The sequence below is a fragment of the Brachyhypopomus gauderio genome, chromosome 2 (genome assembly GCF_052324685.1).
Source record: "Brachyhypopomus gauderio isolate BG-103 chromosome 2, BGAUD_0.2, whole genome shotgun sequence".
NCBI lineage: Eukaryota > Metazoa > Chordata > Actinopteri > Gymnotiformes > Hypopomidae > Brachyhypopomus > Brachyhypopomus gauderio.
In genome coordinates this window covers 12420986-12435072 of record NC_135212.1, presented here as the reverse complement: position 1 = coordinate 12435072, position 14087 = coordinate 12420986, and the positions used below count along the sequence as shown (strand labels likewise).

General features: G+C 41.3%; 3 protein-coding genes across 3 annotated transcripts; 2 read left to right on the top strand and 1 right to left on the bottom strand.

Moving 5' to 3' along the window:
• The first annotated feature begins 3534 nt into the window (after positions 1-3534).
• Positions 3535-7981, top strand: LOC143488188 (tripartite motif-containing protein 16-like protein). Its single transcript, XM_076987260.1, has 6 exons — positions 3535-4162; positions 4602-4697; positions 4945-5178; positions 5389-5560; positions 5644-5739; positions 6068-7981. The coding sequence occupies exons 1-6, from the start codon at positions 3719-3721 to the stop codon at positions 6604-6606; spliced, it is 1581 nt and encodes a 526-aa protein (XP_076843375.1). The 5' UTR covers positions 3535-3718; the 3' UTR covers positions 6607-7981.
• On the bottom strand, positions 6864-8458 carry amn (amnion associated transmembrane protein). Its single transcript, XM_076987262.1, has one exon. The coding sequence runs from the start codon at positions 8394-8396 to the stop codon at positions 6975-6977; it is 1422 nt and encodes a 473-aa protein (XP_076843377.1). The 5' UTR covers positions 8397-8458; the 3' UTR covers positions 6864-6974.
• Positions 8459-9840: 1382 nt separating this feature from the next.
• On the top strand, positions 9841-12479 carry LOC143488172 (Golgi apparatus membrane protein TVP23 homolog B). The gene is made up of 7 exons (XM_076987259.1): positions 9841-9958; positions 10250-10320; positions 10452-10596; positions 11015-11104; positions 11400-11525; positions 11735-11863; positions 11969-12479. Exons 1-7 carry the CDS (start codon positions 9947-9949, stop codon positions 11987-11989), a joined length of 594 nt encoding a protein of 197 aa, XP_076843374.1. The 5' UTR covers positions 9841-9946; the 3' UTR covers positions 11990-12479.
• The last annotated feature ends 1608 nt before the right edge of the window (positions 12480-14087 follow it).

Genomic DNA, 14087 nt, shown 5'->3' with positions numbered 1-14087 from the left:
GCCTAGGGAGTTTGTCCTTGACACTGTTGCCCCTGGCTTGGTCATTAGGGATCTAGACCCATGCTCTTGCTTTGTGACGTGTTGTTTAAAGTACTAAAAAATTACTATGACTTTTGACTTTGACAAAGTCATTAAACAAAAAACATAATATCAAACCAAACAAATAAATAAATGAACCGGTTAACACACAAAATGCAACTTAGGACAGGTTATAAACAAGAAACAACAACCATAGGCTGAGGAAACATGAATACAGGTAGAAGAAATGTCCAGCGTTGCGAAAACGCAAATATAAATGCGCAGACTGATTAGCCCATAACAAGAAACGGCTGATAACACCAACATAAAAACCAAAGAGGAGAAGAACTGATGAATATCAAGACAGCAAAGCACAGATATAAGACAAGGTTACCATGGAAACACTGACACCAGAGAAGGGCCAACTTCACCCATATACAAAACTATTCATTTTATCATATATTATAATAAAGTATAAAGTAATGATGTAATATTTGTATGATACTATATATTATGTATGTGTATACTGTTATGCATGTGTACACAAAAAGTTATCATTTGGTTTTTTGACCAGCATCTTGTCTAATGTTATTAATAATATATAATGGTAACATCCTAGATGGCTGCGGTGTAGTGGTCGCTTCAAGAGGTTTTTTTCTAATACGGTATCAACAGTCTCCTTGCTGCTAGGGTGGTGGTAACAAGAGCTCGCTGGTCCTAGTCTTCATATCCTAGTATCATACTGGTAGTACTGGTTGAAACTCATATTGTGCCACTGACTCGTCCTGTTAGAGACAGGCCCCATTATTCAGCATTAACAAAACATAGGCTAGAATGAACTAGCGGCGCTATTGTTAGCTTTCTTTTACTGGACCAGTACAGTGAGTGGGAACAGGCGGTCACATAATGCACCTTGGGTAACGTCATTTACATAGCTCATTATGCATCGTACAGACCACAGGGCGCTTGTGAGACGTGCTGCTTTGCAAGACAATGTAGGCGTGTCAGTGAGAACTTAACGTCACCTCCGCCCCACCTCTAGATTGAGGTAAGACCTCTGCACAAATATGTAGTAAAACACCCGATAAGCTCACCTAACTGATCAAGGGTTACATAATCGACCCCAACAAAGGATTCCCAGTGTCTCCAGGAACAAAAGAACAAACCAAAAATGAAAAAAGTAGTGATGTATTTCTCAGTTTGAAGGAAATCCGGACATGTGGCCAGTGTTGTGGGTAACAGAATGAATTTGCCCCATATCCACCTTATACCTAGACCTACGTCAGAAATAAACACCATTAATGACGTCCCTGTGAACGCACTGCTAGCTATTGCTTTTTGTAGAAATTAACTATACAATACAGCAACCATTTGCAATGAAGGTTGTGCTGATTTCACCATTTGGAATTATTATCATCTACAGCATCTAAGTTTCATTAGAAGGATTGTGAACAAATCAGAATGTTTCCAACCTCTGCAATCGACATAAACCAACATACAGCGCAGTTCAGCACAGTACAGCATAGTACAGCGCAGTTCAGAGCAGTTCAGCGCAGTACAGTGCAGTACAGCACAGTTCAGTGCAGTACAGCGCAGTTCAGCGCAGTACAGTGCAGTACAGCACAGTTCAGTGCAGTACAGCGCAGTTCAGCACAGTACAGTGCAGTACAGCACAGTTCAGCGCAGTACAGCACAGTACAGCACAGTTCAGCGCAGTACAGCACAGTACAGTAACAGCACATAACAGCGCAGTTCAGCACAGTTCAGCACAGTACAGCGCAGTACAGCGCAGTTCAGCAAAGTACAGCACAGTTCAGCACAGTACAACACAGTTCAGCGCAGTACAGCATGGTTCAGCGCAGTACAGCACAGTTCAGCGCAGTTCAGTGCAGTACAGCACAGTACAGCGCAGGTAAGCGCAGTTCAGCGCAGTACTGCACAGTACAGCACAGGTAAGCGCAGTTCAGCGCAGTACAGCACAGTTCAGCACAGTACAGCGCAGTACAGCACAGTGCAGCACAGGTAAGCGCAGTTCAGCACAGTACAGCACAGTTCAGCGCAGTTAAGCGCAGTACAGCACAGTACAGCTCAGTTCAGCGCAGTACAGCACAGTTCAGCACAGTACAGCACAGTTCAGCGCAGTTCAGTGCAGTACAGCACTGTACAGCAGAGTTCAGCGCAGTACAGCACAATACAGCACAGTACAGCACAGTTCAGCGCAGTACAGCACAGTTCAGTGCAGTACAGCACAGTACTGCACAGTTCAGCGCTGTACAGCACAGTACAGCGCCCTACAGAGTGACGTTTGCGCAATACAGAACCCTGTGGAACATTGGACTGCTATGAGAAAGTTGAGAAAAATTTAAATCTTCAATATTCTCAAAATATACTTGTAGGCCTATATATAAATGTGTGAAATAAAAATACATTGTAAAATCTGACAAGTAAAATCAACTCCAAATGTTTAAGCAAATTGATTGACTTAAACAAGTTCATTAACTCAAACATTTTGTAATCAAACCATTTTCAGTACAAAGTATAGGCAACACAAACATTTGCTGTTGAAACTCATTTTGTTGAATCTAAAATGGTTGAGCAATAGATCTTAAAATAAGCTGTAATGGTAATTAAGGAAGAGTCAGCACTGTCTGTTCATTCTTTTTCAACAAGCTCAGACGCGTTTATTACAGGAACAGACATGCATGAGGAGGGGACGTGAACAGACATCATTCCTCTCCAGTAAACAAATATGTCAGGAGCCCAGTGCAGCACCTGCATGACCTGTAATTGCAAACAAAAACAGGCCTTATATTTAAAACACGATGCTTGAAATAACAATTTTGATAATGTGTTTATTGAGATTTCAAAACATAGTTTTTACAGTAATGTCCACATCTGCAATTATTTATGAGGTAGTGTGTGTTGACCTTGCAGGACTGTGGTTCGTTCTCATGCTATGAATTTTACTTGTTTGTGTTTTTGTAGGTAATGGGATAAAACAGCATCAAATGTGAAATGAAACATTGTGTATTAAGATCTTATTGAAAAGCTCTTTTACAGTTAATAGGTGTAGTCTCAGAACAAATACATAACAAATCAATGATTTAATGAATCACTTCACAGTAATACAGACCTTCAGATAAAATATTGTGGGATGTGCAGTTTAATAATGGCAAAGTAACATGTGAGTAACACTAAAACTGGAACTTGAAAAACCACCCATTGTACAGTATATGAAAGTTTCTGTGTATTACGTGTACATGTTTTTGACTGTGTATATCAGCTACTTTCTTTTATTACTGTAAGTAACATTTTGCTGCTTGTCCTGTTAGAGCAGTAATATAAACCAGGATCAAATGCTAAGGAAACACCGCTGAACTGAGGCCACTGCAGGTGTTGGGAACTCCTGGTATTACATAACACCCTCTAATATTACTCCTCCCTCCCCTCAGGAGTCCCGACAGGAGAAACACGCATACATTTACACTAGGTGTGGCTTCATAGAAGTCAAAGAGCTACACATACCAGTCTTTCAGTTAGAGAAGCAAGCGGGGGAAGGGAACAAGAACAGGAAATGCGGTCTAGTCCACTTTTTGTGACCAACGGAGACTTCAGCACTACTGAAACCCTGTAGGAGAGAAGTCTCAGTCAAGAGGACGTTACCTCACCTGAACAGTCAGCAGTCAGCTCTTGGCCAGCCATGGAGAACGACCACGGAGAAGGTTGTGGAGAAGGACGTGAGTTAGTGAAAGACGCAGCTGCTATAGAGACTCGGAGCAGCTTCAATGGCACTGTGGAGACTTGCGAAGGAGCCTCTCGATGCCCTGATGGCCTGCAGTCAGGGGTGGAGGTGATGTGCGACTCCTGCATGGAGAAGCCTCAACAGGCGTTCAAGTCCTGCCTCACCTGCCAGGTGTCGTACTGCGAGGAGCACCTCCGGCCACACCTGGAGAACAGCAAGTTCCAGAGTCACCAGCTGGTGGTGCCGCAGCTGGACACAGAGCTGCGGGTGTGTGAGCGCCACCGTCTGGCCCTGCAGTTGTACTGCGCCACAGACACCTGCTGCATCTGCACCAGCTGCCTGACGGAGGAACACGAGGGCCACGCTGTCAGTGACATAGCGGAGGCACGCAAAAACATAGAGGTGTGTGAGTAAGTGTGTGTGTGTGTGGGTGTGTGCGTGCGTGCGTGCGTGCGTGCGTGCGTGTGTGCAATCAATTTCTTCATAAACAAAAAAGTTAAAATGGCCTTGAAGTAGACTACTCTGTAAGCTAATATGTTTGTTAAAACTGTTTAGTCTTCAAACTGAAATATTTAATATATGAAAGTTTTCAGTATATTGGTCACATATTATTTTGCATTTTTTGAATACCAGGCAGCTGGTCGATCTCTAGCTGACCTCTTATTTCAGAGTTAGCATTTCAGAATTAGTGTTTTCCTCTCATAAAGTATTATTATTGGTAAGATAAGACAGATCTGGCTCTTTGATGTGTATTTGTGTGTGTGTGTGTGTGTGTGTGTGTGTGTGTGTGTGTGTGTGTGTGTGTGTGTGTGTGTGTGTGTGTGTGTGTGATCATCTGAAGGGAGAACTGCAAGATAAACAGAAGGGAATGAATAAGACTTTAACAGCAGCAGAGGAGGCCATCCACAAACTCCAGAACAACACTGCATCCATAGAGGTGAGGCTTCTCTACACAGTAATGACACACTGAACACTGATTACTGATACTGATTCATGGCCTCGCCCAATCAGAGTCATCCATGGGATCACTAGCTAGCTATAAGATGCCTATTATCCAATTTCAGACTTTTCTTTTTGACATTGGTTAATAGTCATATGCCTAAAATTGAAAACCAAACCAAGCAACCGGCTAGAAAAAGAAGCTTATATCAGCTTTATAAGATCCATCTTTTGATTCTGCTCAGAGTTCGGCAGGTGACGTACGCAAGGTGATCGATGAGCAGATATCGGTACTACAAGCGGCAGTGGAGGACGCCCAAAGGAGCTCTCTGGACACGCTGGATGGGGAGCTCAAACAAGCCCTGAGTCAGGCGGAGAGCATCAGAACCCATCTGGAGCAGAAGACTGGTGAACTGAAGAAGACCATGACAAAAGTGGAGCTATTTGCCAGGAAGAAAAATGATGTCGATTTTTTACAGGTCAGCCTGAAATACTGCAGCTAGGTGCATGAAACATTTTCAGGTTTCCAAAAAGCAGTCATGACAATCACCTGGCCAGCAAGTCAAATAATGCTAAATATTAATATATCCTCCTATTAACTATCATTCACTGTTTGATACTTTAGTTTGTTATATGAACTAAATGAAATGGTAGTGACCTGAAGACTGCTTCTGCTAATCTGACTGCAGGAGTATGTGGAGTGGAGGAAGACCTCAACAGATGTCCAGATACCCAGTGTTTACATCAGCCTCAAAGACCGTCTGGCCATACTCAGCTCTTTCATCAAGGATTCAACTCAGGCTACGTGCGATCTTCTGAAGTCTACTTACAGTGTTCAGCTCAAGGAACTCTGCAAAAGCGGTAAATGTATAAGCAAAGGAATTCCATTCATTTCCCATATACCATGGAATTCCAACTATGTAACCTCTGCCTTTCAATCACAGAGCAACTAGGTATTAAGACGATGGTTCATCCGAGCTCTCCAACCACGCTACAAACCCCTGGCCCTGATCCTGTCTTCAGGGATAACTTCCTCACCTGTAAGCCAGTAACAGATTAGCTGCACTGATACCTTTTTAAAAACAATATTCCATAAATTATGATAAAAATGAAAAATTGTTTATAAGAAACTTTTTTTAATTGTTAGAATTTTGAATAAACTTATTTATATATTTCTCAGGATGAAACATCATGTGCGTTTTGGCTTATCATCTTTAAGAAAATTTATATACAGATACTCCATAAGAAGATTCAAAGTTTTTTTTCAAACTTATTTCTTAAGTAACATTAAGCTCTCCCATCAATGCACACATAATGCAGGACATGGTGGGTATTTGTGATCGTCATTTGTGCTAATATCATTTGCAGATGCCACCAATCTAAGCTTCGATCCCGATTCTACACACAAGTTCCTGAGGCTCACCGAGGACAACCGAAAAGCTACTAATACAACGCCATGGCAACACAGTTACCCAGATACGGCTGAACGCTTTGAACACTGGCGCCAGGTCATGACCTCTGATAGCCTCTACTTGGGCCGCCATTACTTCGAGGTAGAGCTGAGCGGCGAGGGGGCATACGTTGGCCTCACCTACAAAATCATCAACCGCAAAGGGGAGGAACACTGTTGTTGTGTCACAGGGAACGACTTCTCGTGGTGCCTGGGTAGAGAAAGTAATGGCTACTCCGCATGGCATTGCGAGGTGGAAACGTCTCTGGAGGTGGCGGAGTTCCCCAGGATCGGCTGCTATGTGGACTATAAAAAAGGTCTGCTGGCCTTCTATGGCGTAGATAAAACCATGACCCTTCTTCATAAATATAGTGCTCAGTTTGTAGAGCCACTGTATCCTGTGTTCTGGCTCTCTAAGAAGGACAATACGGTTGTTCTAGTTAAGCCAGGTGATTAGAAATTTCACACTTAGAAGAGTTTCATCACAATTTAGACTTTCATTCCCTCTTTAAGAGCAAATTTTTTTTAAACTAGAACTAACAAGTATTGTGTATGCATTACTGTGGCGTGTGGTATGTATACATTTGCAACCTCATTTTAAATTTGATTTACTAGTTTTTTGCTAAATCTGCATTGTTTTTAGAAATCACATGCTATTCTCATCAAATTAAATATTACATTCTGTTGACATAACATCATGGAGGTAAATGAATGTGCATTCATAACTGTTTTATTTACCATGTCAACTAAAGTCATGCTTTCAATAAACTATTTCAGAGGTGATTATTTTACATTCATAAAACAGGTAGAAACATTCTGTACAGTTCATGCAGTGAAATCAGTTTCATCATACACAGGATTTATGAAATGCACGCCTGACTGTGTTAAAGTAATGGTGTTCAGACTTTCTTCTCCATACAGTCCAGGAACATCAGGCAATGTGTTTTTCTCAAACATGGGATTGTCAAAGCCGTGATCTATGGGCCCACTCACTTCTCCAATCTCACCATCTTTTCTCCATCTTCTGAGAAAGTGCAAATGTGGCACGCTGAGCTTGCCTTTCCGAAACAGAACCACCATGAGGACAATGAAAGTCAGCACGACCAAAGTACCGAGCACCCCGCCCGCCACATTCCCAGCCAATGCTGAAGACGTGTCGCTACTACCAGCTCCAGAAGAGGCCTCGAACTCTGCACTATCGATGCCCAGCTCAGAGCCGTGGGCACTGGCATCTTTCACTACTTCACGAGCAAGACCCTCCGCCAAAGCCTCAGATCCTGGACCTGCGTTCTGGTCCAGGACAGCCATCTGGATCTCATGGGTGGTCTCATAAGCAAGGACTCCCAGGAGTCTGTGTGTTTTTGAGACCTTTGACAAAGCCGCCTGAAGAGACTTGTACTTGGGCAGGCTGAGAAAGCGGTCCTGCAGGTGCTGGCGATATGACTGGAGGTTGAAGCTGGCAGAGAACTGGATGGTCACGATGGCACCACAGACCTCGCAACAGTGGCCCGCTGGACGCAGGGGCTTCTTGCAGTCTGGCTGTGGACACTCTACATTCACACAGATCTTATCGTGGTTGGCTGAGTTTCCACACAGGCATCCAGTGGGGTCATTGCAGGCCGACCCTTCAACTCTGAGCACGGAGGATCCATGGAACTGCAGTTTACCCAGGCTGGACGCCACATACTGAGAAAAGTCAAAGTCATTGCTGAATGTCTGACCCAGAACTGAGACACTCTTGACAGGAACACTGTTTCCATTCGCTGATATGTCCACACGGAAAGACGAGGCATCCCGGAACATCACGTCATCTTGCCGACAAGGAACGCTCTCTTCATGGACGAAAAAGAGATATGAACCTTTGTGCAGGTCATCTGCAGAAGCAGCCGCATTCCACAGAGCTGGGTCGAACCACTTCAAAGAGTTCTGGTCCTTGAACTGTGTGGTGACACCAGCACCGCAGGCAGGATCCGGACCGTTTCTGACGGAAAATCCAGCTCTTGAGGCCAGGATAAACTCTCCATCCATAGGCAGGATCATTCCGGAAAGTGTATGAGTTGCCCCCACATACACGGCTACTTTGTTCTGAGCTGGAAACACCACTTGATCACTCCCACAGGGAACTGCACCCTTGTCCCAATTTGTTGCATTTTCAAAGTTAGTGTCGGGGATCCACTGTTTGTACAGCGCGCGTGCAGAACTGAGAATACAGAGAAAAAGAAGGAGGTCTTGTGTGAGTGCCATCATGAGAGAATGTGAAACAGGACGCAAGGAAACAACAGCAAGTGTGACCTTCAGTCTGTCTGTAACAGCGTGACTATCACATGAAACTATAAACATTCTGTTAATGAGAAAACGTAACAGCACTTTTTGTCAGTCAAATATTTACCAAAGCTCCAAACATCCCACATAGCCCCGTATGTTCAGAAAACCAGTTTAACCAGTATTTCCTAAAACCACACGCCTTGCACACTTGGAAATCAGAAACATCTCTTCACTCTGGCCACTTTTAGAACACTGTATGTTTAGGGAATAAGTAACTAAATTTAATATAACAGCATGAGGTGCTTCTTGATTAAAAAAGATTTTTTTAGTTCAGAATAAAAGATCAACTGTACTTCGAACTTGAAGTGTTCTTTAATGCACCAAATGTAATAAAATTCACTACCAGTCAAACGTTTGGAATCAGCAGAATGAATGAATCTTCTTTATAGTCTTATAGATATTTAGCTAATGGGTTATGCTTAAATTTGCTTCTAAGAAAACATAAAAAGTTAACAAAAAAGATGTGCAATATATGATTTTCACCATAACATTGAATACAGTATTTAGTTAAAATAATAATAATAATGACATTTTAAATTAATTTTTATTGCCTCCTAAAAAAATTCATACATTTTGCATTCATACATTCATACACTTATCCTACAAGTGCTCAGCATACATGACAAATTGTTGAGGGCATCACATGTGCTCAGCATACATGACAATGTGTTGAGGGCATCACAGGTGCTGCCTCATGAAGTTGGTTAAGAACACTAAGAGAATCCAGATCATCATCCCAAAATGTCCAGTAATGGATGGTTCTGGAGAACTTCACAATCTACAGTCATCTATTAAACCATCTATTATGGTTTAACATAGCACAGTTATGTGTGTTTTTCTAAAATGTACTTAGGTAAGATACATAGATGTAAAAATTTTACAAAGGTACACAACGTTTCCAGAGAAAAAGGATCTTTCATCAGCTGTGCAAGCAAACGTATAAATGAGGTAAAAGTAATATAATGGAAATTATGGGGAAATTTCACCTTTAAAAAGTAACATTTAATTTCTAAAAAGCTGTTTGGTTTCATTCCCCGTCATTCACGCAGAGACGCTCGCGTGCGCCCTCTGGCGTTATTTGATATAACGGGGGGATATGAAGCGGACAGACGGCTCATAAAGTGGACAAAACCCCTAAAATCAGAAAATCCTTGACCTGTCCATGTATTTCATTTGAAAGACGCTACGCCGCATTGTTCTGGGCTAGAAATCTGGAACGTTTGTTCCTAATAAAAATATAAATTAAAAAACATTATAATTATGTTTTTTTAATGAACGTTATGATTTTGCTTATTTCTTATTTTTTCTTTTTGCAAGTTTATAAATATTTTATAATCAATAATTTCTGTGTGTTTAGCAAAGGGTCTAGGAAATTTCGTTCATAGTAACGAGGTTTTAAAGTTGGGTCCTTCTGGCAAATCTACGGACACCTTTGTTTACATCCACGTCACCAGGAAGTAAAGCGCACAGAAATGTTGAGACAGGTGAGTGAGGTAGAGATGCACTTCTGATTAAAATTGGTAGCTAGCTGTTATTTTCAAACATGTGCAAGAACTGAGCACCGTTAGTAAAATATGGGATTTCTTTCTTTCTCATCAAAATTTAAAGTTTGGGGTTTTTTTTCAGTAAAATTACATTTTTAACACAGCAGGCAGTAGGTCACGAGCAGCTGATGTTTGAATGTTTACACTAGTACATGTAAAATACCTTCACTGTTGTTCAGTATGCTGTGATAAAGTGTGAAAGTGTGTTAGTAACAGGGCTGTTGTTGACAGGATTCACAGGGCGACGTGCCTCTCTTCGACGAGGATGAAGCTGCATTCAGAAAGAACAGCTCAAAGATCCAGTGAGTCACCCAGTTTACAAATAAAGTGTATTCTGTATTACTCGAAATGCACCACATGCTTCTTAGATGTGTTCATTAGAAATATCAGGATTTTGGCGTCCCAGGACATCACTAATGTTCTGTTCCTCCAGACATCCTGTGGCCACCTTCTTCCACCTTTTCTTTCGTATAAGTGCCATCGTCGTGTACTTGCTGTGTGAGCTTATTAGCAACAGTTTCATTGCCTGCATGGTCAGCATCATACTCCTTCTCTCCTGTGACTTCTGGACAGTTAAGGTACATCTCTTTGCTCTGAATAACATTTAAAGTAGGTGCATATTAAGGATAAATTATTATTGAGCTTTTCATAAATTGGCTGGAGAATGAGATCACACAGACCATTCTCTCAGGCACATTTTACATGCAACATCTTACTAATAACTAGTGCTGTCGCATGTTACATTTAGATATTCTCAGGTTAAGCATAGCCTAACTAGAATTACATAACATTGCATTACATTGTTATGTCATCCTGCTAGTTCTAAGTAGCTTTAAGTTACATTGATATAATGTGTGTGTATATATACTAATTAGAACTGTGTTATGTCACTATCGTGTTCCATTATGTCACTATCGTGTTCCATTATGTCACTATGGTGTTATATTGTGCCACAGTCATGTTACATGTTTTTGATTTATTTGTGCCCTATATCAGAATGTTACTGGCAGGCTGCTGGTGGGATTGAGGTGGTGGAACCAGGTTGATGACAATGGAAAGAGTCACTGGGTGTTTGAGTCAAGAAAGGTCAGCGAATGCGTCATCATTTCTGTCCTTTGCAACATATTCTAAAGCTTTTATTGTGCACAAGATCATTTCCATAGCCAATAGTGAAGACTGAGTACAGCAACCACACCTGGTTTGCTCAAACGTTTGCTGTGACCCCCAGACCAAAGCGCCAGCTCTCTGGCATAGCAACTCGTTTCACCATTCTGAGTGATGTTCTCAATCACATAACCATTAGTTTAATGTCCTTAGACTGTGTTCGACAGCATGAGATGAATTGAAGAAAAAAAGACTCATTCTCTATTTCCTTATTTAGGAAAACAGTAAAAAGGTGTCCTCGGGTTCAGAGGCACGGGTTTTCTGGCTGGGTCTGATCATGTGCCCAGTCATATGGGTGTTCTTTGTGTTCTCCACTCTCATTTCCTTGAAGATCAAGTGGTTGGTGAGTTTCATAAAGTCAAGATTACACATACATTTCAGAAATTAATGAGTTTTCAAGTTAAACGGTTAATATTTTTGGGTGCGTATGCATCGTGATTTTAGGTGCACATGTACTGTGTTTCTAGGTTGTGTAAGCACTATTTTCAGTAATTTTCCAGCTGTATACTTTTTGTTTTGTTGTTGTTTTTGGTTATTTGTATGTTTGTTCAGGTGGTGGTGATTATGGGCCTGGTGTTACAGTGGGCTAACCTCTACGGCTATGTCCGTTGCAAAGTAGGGGGCGGAACCAATCTGAGAACCATGGCAACCAACTATCTCAGCCTTCAGCTCTTTAAGCAGGTAGACTTGCATGTTGCATGAGATTTAAATTGGTTGTTTGACGCTTGCTTGTTTACTTCACAGCAAATATGAACACAAATTGTTTTCACTTTCATTTTTTCACAGGCAATGAACAAAGGACCCTAAGGTGTCCATACAGATGATCTACAATGTTGATGCTGCTAATGTTCTAACTTATTTTCCGATCATCTCACTAACCACCTCCTTATTCTCCTTCCATTGTCCCTTTTGTTCTTTTCCTTTTAGTGACCAAATGAATGTGGGCTGTGACCTTTATTTTCATTTAAATCTGTGTGTGATTCTCTCTGTTCTCTAAAATTTATTTTCAAATCCCAAAATATATAGAAACAAGTTGCCAACATATTGTAAAATTAAATTTTATTGTTAGATACTTTTGACATTATTTATATAAGGGCTTTTGACTGCTGAAAATGTCTCTTTAGTAGCCTTTTATGTTCATTAATTGGTGAAGAGTAGATGAAGGAGATGTTAATAGTATATGGGAATTATTCATTCTTTTTGTTTTTGTGAATTAAAATGTTGAAAGCATTTTATTTAATCCTTCTTCTTAATACGACGCAGTAATAAAAATCTCCACTGGCTGGGTTGCAGCATAGCTGAGAGTTTTTCAGCCAACATTTATTGATTTTGTTCTGTGCGAAGTGCCAATCAGCCGAGAGCTCAGTTCCTGTGGTATCTTCTGACTGCCAATTAAATAGAAACCTAAGCTTCTACAAGATGGCCAAAAGAACAGTGATCTGATAAGCATCGTATTGTTAAATTAGCATCTGTCAATATTATAAAAGGAATTCTAAGCATCACTGTCACTGAGATTCAGTAGACACCCACCACACTGTCCTGTTGATGTCTTTTCTTGCTACAACATTATCTAAAAATCATGACTCCTGTTTTTATAAAACACAGAGTTCACAAGTATCAAACCTCTCATCAGAGTTTAGAGCAGACATCAACAAATCTGGATTCGATTATATTATCAGGTTACCACAGACAGATAAACCAGTTTAGAGGGGTGAAATGAGCAGTTTGTATTCTTGAAAACCACAGTACTGTACGTCTGGTGCCCAAAATTTGTTCTCACAATATACTATACAGAGAGTATACTTTTCATATTATCATGCACCTCAGAGGGCTTTAGATGCAGTCAGGAGAATAAAATTGAGGGGTTAAATGACTACAGCCATTAGCTGTCCAGTTTGGGAGCAGTAGAGCTACTGCTGACTCACTGGTTAGCATAGAAGACACTGGGCAGAGAGGAAGACGGGCAGTGGCAGGGAGACAGGCAGTGGCAGGGAGACAGGCAGAGGGAGGGGGTAAGAGTGTCTACCAAATGCTGTAAATAGAAGGAGAGCTGTTTTCACAGGTTTGACTGATTCAGTAGCATCATGCCCAAAAGCAGACAATCGGAGCGAAGACAAAGATGAGTTTGATCATCTTCTAATACCTGTTCCCAATTGCAGCTACTCATCAGACGCGCTACTTAAGAGTAACGTTTCTACTTCCACACTGCGAAGTATTGCCATCTGTCATGAAAACTGAGTGTGCTCTCCTGTCTGGTGTATTTTGTTGCTGATCTCTGCTCTTCCCATAAACCAAACCTCTCATCTAAACCCCGAATGCTGAATCAGTCTCATCTTCATGGACCATATACAGGGTGAGTGGCCGACCCTGGTCCACACACACATTTGATCGGCCAAGACGAGTATAGGAGTAGAATCACATTGGCCTGACCAATCCTGTTATAAATATGGCTGGCAGATGGATCCTCACTGTGTTGGTTCAGCTTTTACTGATCCCTCTTATACCTCTGGGTGCTAACAGAGTGATCAGGGTGATGGCCGCCTTTAGCATGAACTGCACACAGAAAATCCAGTCACTAGACACGAGCTTGTGGCTCAGGCCACCAGGTTACCTGGTTTGGGAGAAACCAGACCTTGTGTGTTTGAGTTGTGTCATATATTTTTGGCATGAGAATATTTTCCTCTTCATTAAAAATGTTCATGATACCAAACTAGAGTCAAAACATTCAAGTGCTCAACACACAATGAAACTGGGTTAAAAGAACATATTGGCCATAGAATTACCTCATGACTACAAGATTGTTTAGTGTAAGCAAATGCTATCTCGTGAGCTTCAGTCAACATCAGGACCATTTTATATCGGAAGAGGAGAAACTCTGGCTAAATAAATTATTTATAAATATTTT

Bases quoted from the DNA above. Each gene is read 5' to 3' on its own strand.
- amn (XM_076987262.1), bottom strand. From the start codon at position 8,396: ATGATGGCACTCACACAAGACCTCCTTCTTTTTCTCTGTATTCTCAGT.
- LOC143488172 (XM_076987259.1), top strand. The intron at 10,597-11,014 runs GTACATCTCTTT...GCCCTATATCAG, and splicing joins GTGACTTCTGGACAGTTAAG to AATGTTACTGGCAGGCTGCT. The intron at 11,105-11,399 runs GTCAGCGAATGC...TTCCTTATTTAG, and splicing joins GGGTGTTTGAGTCAAGAAAG to GAAAACAGTAAAAAGGTGTC.
- LOC143488188 (XM_076987260.1), top strand. From the start codon at position 3,719: ATGGAGAACGACCACGGAGAAGGTTGTGGAGAAGGACGTGAGTTAGTG. The intron at 4,163-4,601 runs GTGTGTGAGTAA...GATCATCTGAAG, and splicing joins AGGCACGCAAAAACATAGAG to GGAGAACTGCAAGATAAACA. The intron at 5,179-5,388 runs GTCAGCCTGAAA...ATCTGACTGCAG, and splicing joins ATGATGTCGATTTTTTACAG to GAGTATGTGGAGTGGAGGAA.